Here is a 17,241-nt window from a genome sequence, read left to right as displayed (position 1 = left end):
ACTTGAGGAAATGTCACAGTATGGTTGAGCGCCACTGTATAGCACTGGTACTTTCTGTTCCACCTCACCATGGTGCCCATCTTGGACCACACCTGCTCATCTGGGTCAGCACTCAGGGATTTTGTCTTCTGTAAGGTTTTTTTTTTTTTTTTTTTGGTTCTTTTTTTCGGAGCTGGGGACCGAACCCAGGGCCTTGCGCTTCCTAGGCAAGCATTCTACCACTGAGCTAAATCCCCAACCCCTTCTGTAAGTTTTACATTAGGCATATGCGCCATCTTGAGCTCTTTCTGCTCTGAAACGAAGGAGACGTTCCTATTTTGTTCGGCGTATGGATTAAATTGGTTTTCTGTGCCATATCATGAATGACTGGTCTTATTTGCTTGATAAACACACACTTGACATTTTAGTTCCTGGGGTCAGGAGTTTGAGTGACTGCAGAGCCTCGCCGAGGCCACCACCAGGGTGTGACCATGTGGTGTTCACTGCTGAGACTTGCCAATGGTGATGGTTTGATAGGAATGGCTCCCACAGACTCATGTGTTTGAATGCTTGGCCGTAGGGAGTGGCACTGTTAGAAGGTGTGGCCTTGTTAGAGGAAGTGTGTCCCTAGGGTGTGGGCTTTGAGATCTCAGATGCTCAAGCTACACCCAGTGTGGCATGCAGTCACTTTCCGCTGCCGTGGATCAATATATAGAGTTTTCAGCTCCTTCGCCAGCAGCATGTCTGTCTAGACGTTGCCAAGCTCTTTGCTTGTCATGATGATAATGAATGAAACTGGAAGCCAGTCGGGAAGCCATGGAGTCATGGAGGACAGGCCTGGAACGAGAGTAGGGTCAAGAGGTGTCTAATCCCTGATATCTCATCCTAGGGATCAATCCCTGTCTGCCCCATACCTGTGTGCCCTCCCTGCACATAGCCCCATGCCCTACCTCCATCCCAAGGAGGTCACATAGCCCAGTAGTCAGGTTAAACTTCCTCTCCCCTTATGCAAATGAGACATCCCCAGCACTCTGGCCCCGGCTAATGATGTACAACACTCATCCCAAAAGCCCCTACCCCCTCAAAGGTTTTAATAGCATTTGCCCCACCCCACTAAATGAGCCATCTCACTGAAGCTGTCTCCTGAGAGTCGGTTTTCGCCACACTCACCAGTGCCTGAGGTCTCATTCATTCCTAGCTGTTCCTGCCTTGTTTCCCCTGTCAGGACCCATCAGCAGCCTAGCCCAAATTAAATGTTTTCTGTGGATGCCCATACCAACACAGCACCGAGAACAGGGCGTTAGCCTTCAGGATTAAAAACACACATATTCAGGGCATTCTCGTCATGAGAATGCCAAATATGTAACTTTATTCACCGAATATATACCTCAAGTTCACCAGGTGGAAAATCCCAGGAAGCAGAGTGGGAAAACCCAGCTTAAGGCTTCAGGAACGAAAGACCGAACACGTGCCCCAAATTTTCTGGGGAGAAAGCCAGGAAGACCAGCCTAAGTCCCAGGAACAAAGACTGAGAACAAAAGACAGGAACGAAAGGTCCATCACCCAGGTGTATGCCCAGGTGTGTCGCTACAGGGCCAGCATGTTCCCTTGTTAGGTACAAAAGGCTTCTACAAGCATCAGCAGGACTTTAGCAGGGGTCAAACACTGCAGGGGACCCAGGAGTGTCCAACAGTTTTCCTTTTTAAGAGTTGCCACGGTCCAGGTATCTCTTCACAACAATAAAACTCTAAGACACCAACAAAGAATCCATTTCCTTGCAAGGGCCCAGCTGGTCACAAGCCACTCTACTCCTACAGGCTCCTGACCGACCGATCCTTGTTTCCTGAGCTTCCCACATAGACCAGCTTCCTTATCAGCCAGCAAAGGGAGTCTGTGGCAGCTGCTTAGGGCATGGTGTAAAATGTCCTTGGGAGTTACATTCCTACCACAAGACCCACTCACATTCAAGGTGTGAACCATCCGGTTGTTATCCATTTATATCTCCCTGCCTAGGGGGCACATCATTGTGCTGAAGTATCTTTTTTTCCCATTGCTCAGTCTGAGCACTCCATAAAAACACACCTATCAACAAGAAAAATGTGCACCCATTTCCCCATTTCTCCTCGGTGTCTGTCTGCCAACCATGAGGATGAGTCCTGATGCTTGCTTTTAGACCAATTTGGAACCAGAGAATGTAAGTCTTCCTCGGTTGTTTCTTTTTCTGAGGGTTTTCTGTTGGGTTTCAGACAGGTGCTCACCCTGTAGCCCAGGCTGGGCTCCACCTCAAAAGACTCTCCTGCTTCTGCCTCCATTGTGTGTGACCCAGAGTTAGTTTACTCCTTTGCCAACCTGCTGGGAGCATGAGTTGCTTTGACTGTTAAGAACATTCTTCTACATGGTTTCTTTCTCTTAGCTTCTTTTCATCATGAAATAAAACAGCTGGGTCAAGGACAGATGTGTATTAATCCTGTTCTGTATGACCTCCCGGGTTTATTCCCACTATTGGCCTCCTCTGCTCTGGGCAAGAAGAGATTCCTCCAATCAGGCTAGAGAGTAGCAATTTTCAGAGTTTGGCTCCTTTCCCCAATTCTTGTGTTGGAACCTTTGCCCAGGGTTGGGGCTTGTCCTCAGTTTTGTGAGGCCCTGTCAGAGTGGGAGCTACCACTGGGCTCTAGACTAGCCTCTTAAATGGTCAGGCATCTGAAAAAAGAAACTGCAGTCTACCTGATGCTGGGCCTGGCTCTGGGTCCTCCGTAGAAATCTGCTCTGCCCTCATCCAGGTTGAGAGGATATCGACTCCAGCAACCAGCATTTAAGTTTCTTACATTTAAGTTTCACACCTCGTCATATTCATCAGCTGCTTTCTGCCACCAGAAGGCAAAGAGGTGCTGGCCAAATGGGTGGTCCAAAGCCACTGCCCACAAGGACAGGCTTTGTACACTGCTCTCAGCCATGTGTCCCTGTGCCTCTGTGCCTGTCCTGAATGCTGCCAAAATCCACAGCTGAAGCAAAGGGCAGTGTGTGCCCTGGGGGCCCATAGCCACCCAGTCCAGCAGCAGTGAGGTCACTTACATATGTATCACATTCTGAGGTACTTGCATAGACAGCGGAAGAATGAGCCCAAAGGAATCCAGCGCTGAGCTGGGGCCAGGATTGGGATGTCCTTGGCCAAAGACGAGATGTCTTGTGGATGACAGGCAGGCACTTCTGCTATTGGTGACCTAGTCATTCTTCAGTGAACAGCAGGCACTTCTGGGCTCTGGATGCAGGACGTTCTGCTCTGGACAGATGGTGGCAATTACAGACTTTGGGAGGACAGAGGAAGAGCAAGCTTGCTGGCTGGAGCTCAGAGAGGGTGCTGCAAAGGGACCTGGTGAACATGAATCTTTAAGGTTCCAAGTTAAAAGTATGAAGCCTGTAAGTGTACATGTGTGGGTGAAGTAGGGTGAGCACCATAGGCACAACACAGCATTCTTCTTCTTCACTTTCTCTGGTCTACCAGATGGCACAAGACTCTAATCTCTCACACAATACACCTTTTCTTAGGAAGCTGTGGTAGCATTGGTTTTCCCTGTTGGGGCTGCCCAGGTGAGAAGTCCAGGCTCTGGGGAAGGTAAGTCCCACTTGTTCACAGAGACCTGGAGTCCTGCACAGGGATGTATGGTCTGCCTTGATTGTACTAGGCCTGACTCTCTTTTCGGGTCCTGGCCAACCCCATGCAAAAGGAGCTAGAAAAGACTGCTTTTCTTTACTTTTGATTTTTTTTTTTTGAGACTGTGTTTCTCTGTGTGGTCATTGGTTGTCCTAGAACTAACTCACTCTGTAGACCAGACTGGCCTCAAACTCACTGAGATCTGCCTGCCTCTGCCTACCAAGTGCTGGGATCAAAGCCTTGCACCTCCACCGCCTGGCTTCAGGAAAGACTTTTTAAAGTCTTTAGAGGTCCAGGCTGTGGGTATCATGGTAGAAGTGAAGACCAAGAGGCAAGGGGGACTCTAGCACTGACAAGGTCTTTTCTTCTGGGTGTCACTAATGTAGAATGTTGCTTTTCAAGAATTTGGCAAGCCATGTGCTTATGATCTATTTTGTTTCCTATATGTTAGCTATGTGTCCACAGTTTAGCGAAGAGAAAGGAACTTGCCCACAGTGATATTTAGGCTTTAGGGGATAAAATGACAGGGTTTTTTTGTTTGTTTTCGTCTTTCCTTCCTCTTCCTCTTCTTTTCTCTTCCTCCTCCTCCCCCTCCTCCCCCTTCTCCTCCTCCCCCTCCCCCTCTTCCTCCTCTCTCTCTCTCTCTCTCTCTCTCTCTCTCTCTCTCTCTCTCTCTCTCTCTCTCTGGTAAAGCAGGCAGACCAAGTATACAGAGTGATTGGGGGACTCTTTAAGAGAGGCTACCTCTTATGCTAGGATTAGTAGTCATTCTTTATCCCCCTCCCGCCATAATTTCATTTGCTCTGTGTGTGAGAGGTAGGTAGGTAGGTTGGTAGGTAGGTAGGTGGGTAGGTGGGTAGGTAGATGATAGGTTGTTAATTGGTTGGGGATGGGTCCCAAGACCTTGTGCATCCTACCCAACAAGTAGATGTTCTACCCCTAGCTTCACTTTAGACCTCTCACAAAGAGGGAGCATGCATTCCTCCTACTATCTAGGAATGGCTTCATCCTGACTAACCGTGGAATGCACACATGGCGACTGGTGATGGCTGGGCGATGACTCATCTCCTCTGATATCCCTGTCCACGGCACCCTTGGGCCACTACTACTGACAGGCTAAGCCACTGAGAATACATCCATGGGATTCAGCAGTGCACATGGGAGAAGCTACCCTGGCAAAACCCATCGACAGCCACTGCAGGGGAGGTGGCTTGGCTGGAAACTGAGGCCATGCTCCTAGTTCTACATCGAGTGTCGCTGAGGTGCAGAACACGGAACCAGGAAGGGCAGAGCTCCACAGGCGTCCACCTGAAGAAGGAAGCAGGCCACAGGTGGGTCTTCTTCCCTCTCTTTCCAGCCTTGGAGCTTCCGAGCTCTTTGAACTCACCCTTCATATCCATTCCCTTGTCCTGACAGATCTCACAGGCAGGGCCTGCCTTCTCTAGCCTTGCCCCTTTCCACACACTTCATCCACACTTTCCTTACCTAGACACCCATGGGGATGTATCCCACGGATGTTTAGGCTTAGGTGTTCGTGGAAGGTTGCTGACGTCACGGAATGACTGAAGGATACCCGACTGTGGCTTCTGGGCCATGCCGTGGGTAGAAACAATGCTGCTCTTAGAGTATGCAGACTGGGGTGCAGGTCTCAGTTCTGCTGTTCTAACTCTCACCTGCACTGAGAACTATTTCTGCTATCCCTACAGTCCTAGCTGTGGCAGAACGGGGTCACCATGAGATGGTGGATAGTGCTCTTTGGGCATGGGGAGGATTCCCCAGAATAGACAGGAAGCCTGGGATGTTCAGCTGTGTGGGAAGCAGAATGCCTCCCTGCCATCTGGGTTAGTATAGCTGGTCTTTGCTACTTTGTGGGTTCTTTTTTCCTACCTTCCAATCCAACTCCATCCTGCTTCCACCCTTTATCAATACATAGGAGAAAATGAAGGATGGGGGGAGGGGCAGAGAGATTCCTGTGCCTAATTTCTTTTGTTTCTTCTTTGAGCAATGACTACTAACAAACCACAAACAACCTCCTTGACAGCCAACAACCACTCACCCCACCTCTTGGCCCTAGAGTCTCTGAAAAGTTGCCAGAATTCCAAACATCGCACAACCACAGAAACTATCTACAGATGGCAAAGACACGCCTCTGCTACAGCACAAAGCAAATCTTAGCTGCGGCAGTCAGTCTGAAGCAGCCCCATGTCCCCACACCCGGGATTAAAATGAAAACATTATTCTCATATTTTTGTGCTTCTTTTTTTTTTTTTCCGGAGCTGGGGACCGAACCCAGGGTCTTGCGCTTCCAAGGCAAGCGCTCTACCACTGAGCTAAATCCCCAACCCATTTGTGCTTCTTAAAGATACCAAAATTGTAGAATTGTCACCACAGGTTGGAGCTTGCTCTCAGGCCCTGGATCCACAGTGCTGAATACTTTGGTGACAGGGATGTGGGGCTACCATGCCTACTGGGTACTTCAGGATAAGGCTACGAGGGTAGCAAACAGGTGCAAACCTGAGTCAGGATCAGAGCTAAACAACCATCTCAGTCAAGGCCATTTCTATGGCAGTCCAGGGCCTCTCCCCATCACACTCCCTAGTGTCCTGACCAAGGGCTCTGGGAAGGTACGGGAGCAACATCATTCTCCACTGTCCACCTAGAAGGGGCTCTGGCTGATTCTGGTCTTGGGGATCCTGAACATGTCAGACAATGAAGGGCACTCTAAGGGAATGCCTGCAGAGGGCAGTCTCCTACTGGTCGCCTTCTGAATAAGATGTAGGTAGAACTCTCACCTCCTTCTCCAGCACCTTTGTCTCAGGGTTTCCATTGCTGCAAAGAGACACCATGACCAAGACAACTATTATAAAGGAAAACATTTAATTGAGGGCTGGCTTACGGTTTCAGAGGTTCAGTCCATTATCATCATGGCAGAAAGCATGGTAACATAGGCAGACATGGTGCTGGAAAAGGAGCGGAGAGTTCTACATCTTGATCTGAAGGTAGCTGGGAGACCAGATTCCACATGGGATGGAGCCTGAGCACAGACCTCAGTGACACACTTTCTCCAGAAAACCACACCTCCAAATCGAGCCACTCCCTGTAGACCAAACATTTAAATACACAAGTCTGTGAAGGCCAAACCTATCCAAGCCACCAGAGTTTAAGCCCAGCTTACCGGATTGCTGGTGGTTACAGACAACCAGAGTCAGCTGGGTCTTCACACACTGTGAATGATGACTAGGCAAGGTAATGAACGAGTTTGGTAAAAAGAACCAACTGTTCCTTTCCCTTGTTTCTCTTTCTTCAGAATTGTCCTAGGTTTCTTTCAGGACTCGAGGACATGGGTGGAGACAGGGATCAGGAAGGGCAGTCAGTGGCAGGCGGGTGCTCAGAGTCAACCTCGAGGCTTGACAGCAATCCCTGTTGCAGTGCTGTCCTCTTCCCCTACGTCTTCTGACAGAATCTCACATCATATTCCAGCCTGGTCTCAAACTTGTGGCAATCCCCTGTCCCAGTCGCCCACGGGCCAGGATTTCAGGTATGCACAGCCAGCCACTATAGCTTGCAGCAATACTCCAGTAGGGCAGTGTTCAGTCCTGAGGGATGCTGGGATCTGTGGGGACAGTATCCATGTCATCAAGCCTTCCAGAGACTTGAGAGGCTAAGTAACTTTCTCAAGGTCACACAGCACTAGGTGTGTTAGACCAGGGCCACACAGCGCCATTCTAACTGCCTCCTTCCTTTCCTCCTGCACTGTCTCTGTGGTTTCTTTTGGGTAGAGAGACTCAGAGAACATGTAAAGTGACCTGCTGCTATAGCCCTGTAGGCCTCTCGGGAGGATCCTTCTTCCTGCTGCCTATTTAGATGACTGCAACTTGAAACTGATCCAAGAACCAGACAGGCGGCAGACCAGTGCAGGTCCGACTCCCTTTTGCTGGGTCTGAACCCAGACTGTGTGGACGAGCAAGGCTAGCTGGAGACCTGGAGGGAGAAAGCAAGCAAAATCCTAGAAGAGGCTGGCTACAGTGTTGATTTCTGTGATTTGCAGCAAACCCCATCCAAACAGGAAGCAGGAGCAGCAATTCCAGCCCCCGGCCACATCTCTGGCACTGGCCGTAGGACTCTGGCTCAGCTGTTTCCCAGCCTTGGCAGCACCAGGTGTCTAGAGAATAGAAACCTGAACTTTTAGTTTATAAAACTGGCAAAGCATGGCAGCCCTCATTTGTAACCTCAGCACCTCGAAGGCTGAGGCAGGAGGACTACCATGAATTCAAAGCTAGCCTAGACTATAGACTGAGATTGTCTAAAAATGAGCGAACAAACGAACGAACGAACGAACGAACGAACCAACCAACACCTGCTTGGGTATGGTGGCACTCACCTGCAACATCAGTGCCTGGGAGGCTGACAGAGAGGCAGGAGGATAACGTGTTTGGAGACTCAACCCAACTCAATCTAACCCCTAACCCAACTCAACCCATCCCCCCAACTCAACCCAAATATAATAACATGCTCCTGGCCTCCTCCCTCCCACAGCAACAATGCTGGGTATATCCCTCCCTCCACATAGGGCAGTGGAGGAAGCTTCTTCCACAAGGAGGGGAGGGGCACTCGGACCTTGTGGGGCTGGGCTCTCTTAAGCAGGACGTACACAGAGCTGCCTGTCAGCACATTCCCAATGTGCTACTTGCACAAATCTTTGGGACCTCCCTAGACGTTAAGCTGGACGTCTCCCATCTAACCTGCCATGTTTTGCTAAGGACAGTGAGGTGCTTCACTAGAAGCAGACCCCTGATTTCAAGGGATTAATTCCAACATGAAACTGCTTCACCAACGGGAGACACCTAAGAGAATCCTGGGCCTGGTGACATCTGAGAAAGCTCTTCCTTGATAAGGGGAGCTCAGAACTCAGGCCAGGAGTCTCTCTGCTTCTTCCCCGTGGCAGAAAACAGTGCTAAAGGCTGCTGTGGGTCACCCCAGGGCTCCTGCTCACAATGGGGAAAATCCCCGTGGAAGACTGTCAGGAGTGGCTTGGGCCAACTGTCGGCTCTGCATGGTTCCATCTGGTCAGGATTCCAGGTCTAGGCTACTTCGCCCAGGATGGTCTGTGAAGTTCCCCCCACTGCCACCTCCAAAGGGGAACAGATCAAACCAGGCAATTAGATCCACCTCTAACCTAACAGAAGTGGGTCCTGTCTCTGAACATGATCACCACGCATCCTCCAGGGACCTGAGGATCCTGGAAAGCACAAGAAAGCACCGTCCTCCAGCTCACTTGAACAGACATTTATTGAGCACCTACCAAGTGCAAGGCACTGTTAGGTGCCACAAGAGATACAGAGTGACCATATGGTCCCTGCCCACGAGGAGCTCACAGTCTAGAGGGAGGCAACACAGTACACAGTGGGCTGCAGCTACACCTGCCAGAGTGGTTAGAGTCAGAAGCAAGACACCAAGTGCTGTGGGGCCATGGAATAGCATAGGGCTGCTTCTGCTCACAACACAAAGAGACTCAGGGCTGGGCCTTTGAGGAGGCAGGCTGTAGGGCAGAGGGGCATTTCTAGAAGACGAATACACATGAACAGGGCCCGTGGGGAACCTAGATCTGGGTGGCTGGAGTGAGGATCATGGTAGGAGATAGAAAGTAGACAGTCAAGTATGGCCATGGGACAGCAGCCGTGGACACAAGGCTCAGAGGGTAGGAACTTGATGCTCTGTCACAGCTAAAGATCACAGAGGAAAAGGATGAGGCAAAATGGTCCTCTCAAGATGAACTTGGGGGGGGGGAGGTTGGGGATTTAGCTCAGTGGTAGAGCGCTTGCCTAGGAAGCGCAAGGCCCCGGGGTTCGGTCCCCAGCTCCGAAAAAAAGAACCAAAAAAAAAAAAGATGAACTTGGGGTACCCCTGGAATTAGGGAGAGGGAAGAGCTGTAAGGTAGCCAGTGAGGGACCAGTGTGGGAGGATTGTGGGATCAAGTGGTGGGCTACTAGTATAGCAAGCCAAGGGCCAAGGAGGATATAAGGGACCTCAGGGTTAGGTAAGAGATGGCAGGATGCAGGCCCAGGTTCTGGGAGCTAAGATCCCACAGGGCTAGTGAGAGGACTGGTGTCACAAAGTGGAAGGTAGAGTTAGGAGAGTGGTGACTCCTAAGTAAGCCCAGTTCCAGACCCCCTACCACAGCTGCTCAGGGCATGAGGTGTGGCAGTGACAAGCCTCCAGGCTCTCCTCTAGAGCACTGAGTCCACCCCTTAGGGTGGTGACTGACACAGCCTGCCTTTTAGTAAGGGCCGCCCTTTCCACTGAGTCCTAAGGGTGGTCTGGCCTGAGAATCACCTGCTGAGAAACTGTATGAAGGATAGGCCTTCGAGGAAAAGAGAGAGATGGAGCGCTCAGGAAGGAAAACCAAGAAAGCAGGCCAATGGCTTCACTGTAGCTATTCCATTAATGGAATAGCAACCAGTGATTTCCCAGGAAACTCCCATGAGGTGGGCAAAAGCCAAGTTTCCAAACTGGGGAGGGGAGAGTGGGAAGCTAGAATGGGAGGCAGGGTGTTTTAACCAAAGGGGTCAGCAAGCAGGGTACAGGGAGCAGTGGGCTAATGGACCCAGCTGAGGTGGCTCAGAATGCTGAGGGCAGGGGAGGGAGCAGGCTAGGGCCTGTGTGAGGCTGGTGCAGAGGGCCTGCGACAGCTGCCCCTACCAGGAAGAGGGCTGTGGACTTGGGACTGACAAGGAGAGGTGGAGTTCTCTTTCATGCCTTACAAGTCCTAGCAATACAGCTGAGCCTGCCAACTGCACTGGACCAGGACAGCTATGGACAGACACACAAACACAGAGGAATGCACACATCACACACACACACACACACACACACACACACACACACACACACACACAGAGGAACGCACACATCACACACACACACATCACACACACACACTCTGTCCAGTGACCAAAGCTGCACTGGCTGCCACAGCCAAACATCGGGATACACGGGAGGCAGAGGCACTCAACCTCCACATGGGGAGGAATTCCAAGCCACTCCCAAGTTCACTGAGGAGGCACTGGAGGGATGGAGGTAACACATCTACAAGCACCTAGCAGCAACAGAGCTTTGGATGAGGCAAAGCAGCAAGCTGTGAGCTTTCTCCAGTGGCTAGATAACTGGGCTTTAAATGTCATACCTAAATGTGACAGATTTCACAAAGAATCTAGAATGATATTTCACATTACAATCTACAAAGTAATTAATTAATGCCTTTGGGTTTCCTCCAGCTTTTTCTTCCCTCCAGTAAGGAACAAGGGGGAAATGGGCAGGTATCTCTCAGAAACAATACTAAGAACACAGAGGCACACGCAATTCAAAGATCAGGCCAACTACAGGGCCTCTGACAGCCTTGCTCCTCCCTGCCTGCGTCAGGGTGAGGCAACCATGGCTCTGGTTTCCAGCAAAGCTTGACTGGGACTAACCAGGCCAGGGAGCCCTGGAGACAGCTCCATCTTGGCACCTTTGCTGTGCTCCCAAGCTGAGGCTCGGGGGTAGGGTTGGGGGGCTGTGGTGGGTCAACCTGGGGCTGGCAGAGGTCTCTGTTCTCCACTTGCACAGCCTGCAGGTCTGAAACCCTCTAGTGATAGATGACAAAGAGCTCCCATCTTCAACAAATTCAGGAGAGAACATGTAAGTATGGCCACCTAGAAGGCTCTGTGCTCATCTCCTGAGGGATGCAGGGATCAAATGAACCAAGACACAACACGATGGCGGCACTCTGTGATCTACGAAGTCCCTGCACCACGGAGAACAAACCAGCACCAAGTCCTCGGTTACTTGTAGGACCGGGAGAAAGACGATCCACAGGGCAGTGACTGACCACCACGGCCTGGAGACAGCATGGATGGAAAACACAAAGCCCTTTGAAGGTCCAGGTGAGAGTCAGGATGCTAAGAACAACCAGGAAGTTTCACAGACACAGACCAAGCTACACTGAAAAGAGACAACACTGAGATAACTGGTTCTGAAAGACTCAGGAAGAGCTGCTAAGAAACCTCTAAGAAGACAAAAGAAAGGAAATGCAGGGGCTTTGATACCTACCCCTCTGAAACTACTAATGCTATTTATTGGCTTGGGTCATCCTTGAGAAGAAAACTTTTTGGCAAAGCTGTACAAACTCCACACAGGGTCTCCTCACCAGAGGCTTCAGGGCCTATCCTGCCTTCTGAGGCTAAGGCAGCCGTGGAGCCAGGTTGGGGGCATGGCGGCCATGGCTGGTGAGTGCACTAGGGAGCTACGCCAGCCAGCCAGCCAGTCGGAGTATGCTGGGACTCAGTTCCCTTCTCTGTCCAGCGGAGGGGAAGGAGGGCAGGACCACATGGCCTTTAAGACTTCCCACCAGCTCTTCAGAGTCTGCCTTTGGCCACAGGAGACAGCCAGGCACCAGGTGCCATCTAGTGGCTCTGCTGCTCCACTCCCACAATGGCTCGCTGACAGGCCCCACAGGAGCAGAGCAGCCAACTCTAGGGATGAAGGCAGGGAGCACACGCCATGGTTAGTGGACAGGACAGATTACCTCAAGAAAATAGACTTTAAGAAGTCTTGCTTTCCTTAAGGAAGCAACTCCTTTTTTTTTTCTTATATATTTTTTTAAAATTTTATTTAGAAAGGCTAACCATATTCATTTGTCAATTTTTCTTCTGCTTTAAGGAAAATAGTTTAAAAAACATAAAATTGTAAATACACTCAAGAGTAACTGCTATTAAACAGTTCTGAACAGGCAGAAAATGTACTTTCCTTTTACAGAAAATGTTAAATCTGTAATAGCAGCATAATTTATATATAGAAAAAAGCTGGCTTTGAAAACCCAGATTTTTGTAGACACAAAACATCTTCCTTTTTCTATATGACACCCATGTTTTCTGGGAAGGTGTCTTCACATTGCCGTACTTCCCCAGTGGGCAGCTCCCTCACCCCATCGTCAGCGGGCTCTAGCCCGGCCATCAGTCCAACACCAGGGCAGACAAGGCATTCAGGTCTTTCATGTACGGATGAGCTACCAGAATCTGGTCGATCTTCAGCTTCTGCTCAGAGTCAGGGAAGATCTTCAGTAGAGCTTCCCTCAGCTCGCTGGTCTCTGCAGAAGACCTCTGTGCTGGCACGGGAAGGTTCTGCTGCATACTGGGAAGCGTGGCCAGGGGTGTGAAGTGGGGCTGCTGAGGAAGCCAATGGTTTGAGGAGGTCTGGATCCGGGATGGAGGCTGGTGGCTGGTGTTGGCTACCTGGGTGCTGGGACTCCGGAAGCCAGGGTCAAACGTGCCCACACTTGGCAGGGCATTGAGTAGCGGCTGCATGTCTCTGTGGATGAAGTGAGAGGGAGAGTAAGAAACCCTTTCAAAGCAGTTCTGTGGTTTCTGAAGGCCTGAGGCCAGAAAGCCATGGGGTGGTGAAATCAGCCCCCTAAGAGTGGCTATAGGGTACCCGGTACCATTTCCAGATCCATAGGGGAGTGAGTATCCCTGGATTTGACAGTGCCTCACTAGTCTTTTGACTTAGGGCTGGCCACACTTGTTGGTTCTGTCAGGTTCCTACTCTTCTGTGCAGGTCGGCTTACAGAACTAAGTAAGGAAAGGCGTCTCTCCCTGGGCGTAGAGGCAACTCCAACAGGCTCACGGACTTCCTGTCTTTAGTGAGGTCTAGACAGGGCATGTGAGCTCAATGTATATGCACCTGGAGAAACAGTGTTGTCCATTTCAGAAGCCCAACAGCCTGCAAAAGCTACATTAACCTTAATGGCATCCCCTCATGAAGGAGCAATGGCAACTGGACACCACAAACTTTGAAAATGACACCAGATGGGACGGAAATGACCTGAAGGGCTGACCATGCCACTAGGCTACTAAAGGAGTAGAACAGGTAGCAAGGAATCCGGCTCTAGCTTGACCTGGGCTTTGGCTCAGCACGGGGCCCACACAGAGCCTCGAACGAAATGAGAAGACATGGGGTAGAGGGGAAGTGAGTGCATGCGTGACAAGCTGTCATTCCTCACTGTGGGCCGGTGAACATGTCTGGGATTAGCACCTCAACTGTGATGAAACCCAAAGGCTCAGAGAGAAAGTCACCAGATTAGGAAACGGAACGTGTGTGGCCACTGTAGAAGACACCTACACGAAAATGAACCCTCCGCCATGTACCATCAGGTTCCTGTGTCCCCAAGGCACAAATGGCAGCCAGCCTTGAAAGCTGGGAGTGAGTGAGCCTCCTCCTTTTCAGCACCCAGACAAACCCTATGCAAAAGTCTGCTAGAGGGTCCACAGAATACAGGCTATTTTGGTTTTAAAACAGAAAGATCTGCCACTGGTTAGCATGAAGGAAGCTGTGGTTAACAAGGTCACCCAGAATTCTGAACATAGAAATATATAACCCCCACTTGTCAGTCAGTGTCAGACAAATACAAGACAGGCTTTTCCATCAGTGACGGTGAACTGTAGCTGTCAGCTCTCAGGCAGCAATTTCTGAGCAGAACGTGAGTTTACGTCAGCCCTGCCCACTCGAAACAAACAACTCCAGAAAGTGTGTGGAAAAGCAGTCAGACAGCACTGACTGAAGTTATTACCAGCTTGAAAATCTGCTGCTCATAACCCAAGAGTATTTGTGTTCTCTTAGGGTTAAAATGAGAAGGAGCCTCACCTGGAGCATTCAGGAAGCAGAAGCAGAAGGATCAGAGTTCGAGTTCAGCCTGCTGACAAGAGAAATGGTCTAAAGCAGGCAGGCAGGCAGGCAAAAGAAAAGTGAAAGATTAATCTTGGGGTGATTGCTTAATTGGGTTCTGTGTTAGTCACATATCATTAATCTAATTAAGGCTTTACAAAATGTAAATGCCATTTCCAGTTATCAAGAACGGGACCTGCTCTGAAGCATAATGTTTGGTTGAAATAATAAACCTTGACATACGAGGAACACAAAGGAATACCTAAGAAAGACCTCCTTTCGAAGAAATTCTTCCAGCCGAGGTCCGTTTCTTCCCAGAGGGTCATCAGGAACCATAAATATGTCCCCCACGAATGTGTACTGAAGCAGTCTACAACAGAGGAGGTCACAGTGCTGAGAAACAGTACCCTTCATTACTGCAGGAAATGCGTAGGAAACGGGACATGTTTAAAGCAGCCGCCCCGCTCTCGGGAAATCACTGTAACGTTGGCAGTGGACAGTCACACCAGCAGCTTTGCTCAGCTGGCTGTGTAGGTCACCAAGATGCCGAGAAACACCATTAACGACTTTCTGCTTGGGACTCAGGCTTAGTTTTAAGTGAAGCTGGAGACAAATGAGCTCCCAGGCGAACCTCTGAGGACAACCAGGTCCTAGGGAGAGAAACCCGAGGGTGAGCCTGCATTCCTCAGCCAGGACAGGTGGGGCCAGGCCTGCTCAGCCATTTACAAAAATTAAAAGGGAACCGTTAGCTGGGCGTGGTGGTATGTGCCCGTAATCCCAGCACTCCAACGGAGAGGTGGAGCCCACCAGAGCTACGTCCAGATATCTGACGTCCGTCTAGGTTGTTTTGAGACTCACTGCAATTAAAGCCTCCTTGTATGCAGACTCGTGTGTAACACACACTGCTGTCCGAGCAGTTTCACGGCTATCAACTGCCCACCAGGTCAGAGACCAACTTTCCTCCACCCAGCACCAAGACCTTTTTAGCAACACAGAAGTAAAAATGCAGATAGGAATTCATTTTTATCCCAGGGTTCCTGACCAAGCTTTGTCTTCCTGTTAAAAGTTTAAAGTTACATTGTTTAGGTGTCTGTGTGCACGCATGTGCCCCTGCAAACAGGTGGAGGTTACAGGGAACCTCTCTTCTATGTGGTTCCAGGGACTGATCTCAGGTCCTCAGGCTTGGCACTGCTCATCAGACCAGGCCAAGCTTTTTCAAAAACCCTGTTAGGACGCAGCAAGCTGTCAGGATGTACCGTCAGGCAAGCGGCAACTCTGAAACCCCAGGAGAAATGAATGTGAGCACATTCACCTCATGGTTCATATCTGTGGTATGGGTATATCTGTTCTATTCCTGGAACCAAGAAGAAAGCCTGCACGCTAAACTCATTGAAAACACCAGGCACTGAAACTAAAACTTGAAAGACTTGCCCCTGTACTCTCTGTTAGATGTCTCCTTCCCTCAGCAAAATGTTTGTGTCCTATACTCTTGCACACACAGTGCTCCAGAGCTGACGAGGTCCAGTCTTGCAGGTACTCTTAGGAGGCCCACCCTTATCCTTACTGGGCCCTCCACCCTGGCAAGCAGAAACTACTACACAAAACGCAAACAACAAACCTCTGATCAAAAAGAAGAAAAGAGGGGTTGGGGATTTAGCTCAGTGGTAGAGCGCTTGCCTAGGAAGCGCAAGGCCCTGGGTTCGGTCCCCAGCTCCAAAAAAAAAAAAAAAAAAAAGAAGAAAAGATTACCTTTTCGTAATGATTTCTCTCCAGGACACGGACTCGGTCACAAACTCTCTGAAGTTATCATTGGTTACAATGATGCCCCCGGTCTTGTCTGCTAAGTGCAGGAGGAACCTACGGCCACAAGAGGGTTCCAAATGAGCAAAGAGCAGGGCTGGCTACAGAAGCTCTGCTAAGGAAATGAAAGGTTTTTTCTTCTTAAAACTCGCCAGTTTAACCCAGGCTACACAGAGTTAGGCCCCTGCTAACCGAAAACGTCCAAATGATGAGTATCTCTGGAATTATTAGTGATTATAAAACAACTTACTCACACAATCTAATTCTACAAAAAATGATTTTAACTATGATTCCTGTATTTTCTAGAAAAGTTCCTTCAATAATTGTGGTAAGAATGCATGAAGGCTTGAGCGAGTTAAAGGTAACAGGCCTGTGAAATCTCTCATTTTTCAGCTGCTTGGCTACCTAAAGTTTAGTTCAGTGTTAGGCACAAGATGGTCAGCTGTGCAATTTGAAAAAGCAATCCATTTTCTGCACTGCTTTAAGACATCAGTCAGAACCACCCTTCAGTTTGGTCTAAATATAGACAGATTCATTTGGTTATAAAAGGGCGAAGGGTGGTAACCGGGTTTGCATTTTAAAACAGTTCTTACAGGGCTGGTGATCAGACTTAGGGCCTGGCAGGCTAGGCAAGTTAAGTGAGGTACAGTAAAGAAACTGACCTCCAGGGTGACTGCTCCACGGCTGGGGAGAAGGCTTTTATTGTAGAAAGAAGAGAAAGAAAGCCAGAGGCATTTGGTAGAGTCCAGAGAAGAGAGAAGGATGCACACTGGCCATGGCTAGAGCGTGCGTGCGTGTTGCTTGCTGCCTGTGAGCTAGCATAGTGGGGGAGGGGAGGGGGAGAGAGAATAAATAGCTCTGATACTAGGGATTGGAGGAACCCGGAGTTTACTTAGCTTTGGGCTTTTGTAATCAGTAAGTACTCTAGCACTCTACTCCCAGCCCTGTGAGAGGGAGGTCTTCAGTCTCCTGGGTTGGCCTTGAACTAAGTAACCTGAGTGACCTCGTGCCTCTACCTTGTGGTGCTGGATTACAGGTGTGTGCCATCATTCCTGGTTCACAGGGTGCTAGGGATGGAACTCAGGGCAGGCCTTCTGCACATGGTGCTGAAG

At 49.8% G+C, this 17,241-nt stretch overlaps 1 protein-coding gene across 2 annotated transcripts in view; it reads right to left on the bottom strand.

Moving 5' to 3' along the window:
- Positions 1 to 8,902: 8,902 nt before the first annotated feature.
- N4bp1 (Nedd4 binding protein 1) overlaps positions 8,903 to 17,241 on the bottom strand; it is a 50,754-nt gene continuing 42,415 nt past the window's right edge. The window contains exons 5-7 of one of the 2 annotated variants that reach the window (NM_001305181.2): positions 16,079 to 16,186; positions 14,592 to 14,699; positions 8,903 to 12,976 (exon numbers count right to left, since the gene is read on the bottom strand). In NM_001305181.2, coding sequence (NP_001292110.1) covers positions 12,622 to 12,976; positions 14,592 to 14,699; positions 16,079 to 16,186 — 571 coding nt within the window. In that variant the 3' untranslated portion in view covers positions 8,903 to 12,621. Of the gene's footprint in view, positions 12,977 to 14,591; positions 14,700 to 16,078; positions 16,187 to 17,241 lie in introns of those variants that run through there. The other variant, XR_005496626.2, reaches the window with a different exon arrangement.

The sequence above is a fragment of the Rattus norvegicus genome, chromosome 19, assembly GCF_036323735.1.
Source record: "Rattus norvegicus strain BN/NHsdMcwi chromosome 19, GRCr8, whole genome shotgun sequence".
NCBI lineage: Eukaryota > Metazoa > Chordata > Mammalia > Rodentia > Muridae > Rattus > Rattus norvegicus.
This window is presented reverse-complemented; position numbering and strand designations above follow the sequence as displayed.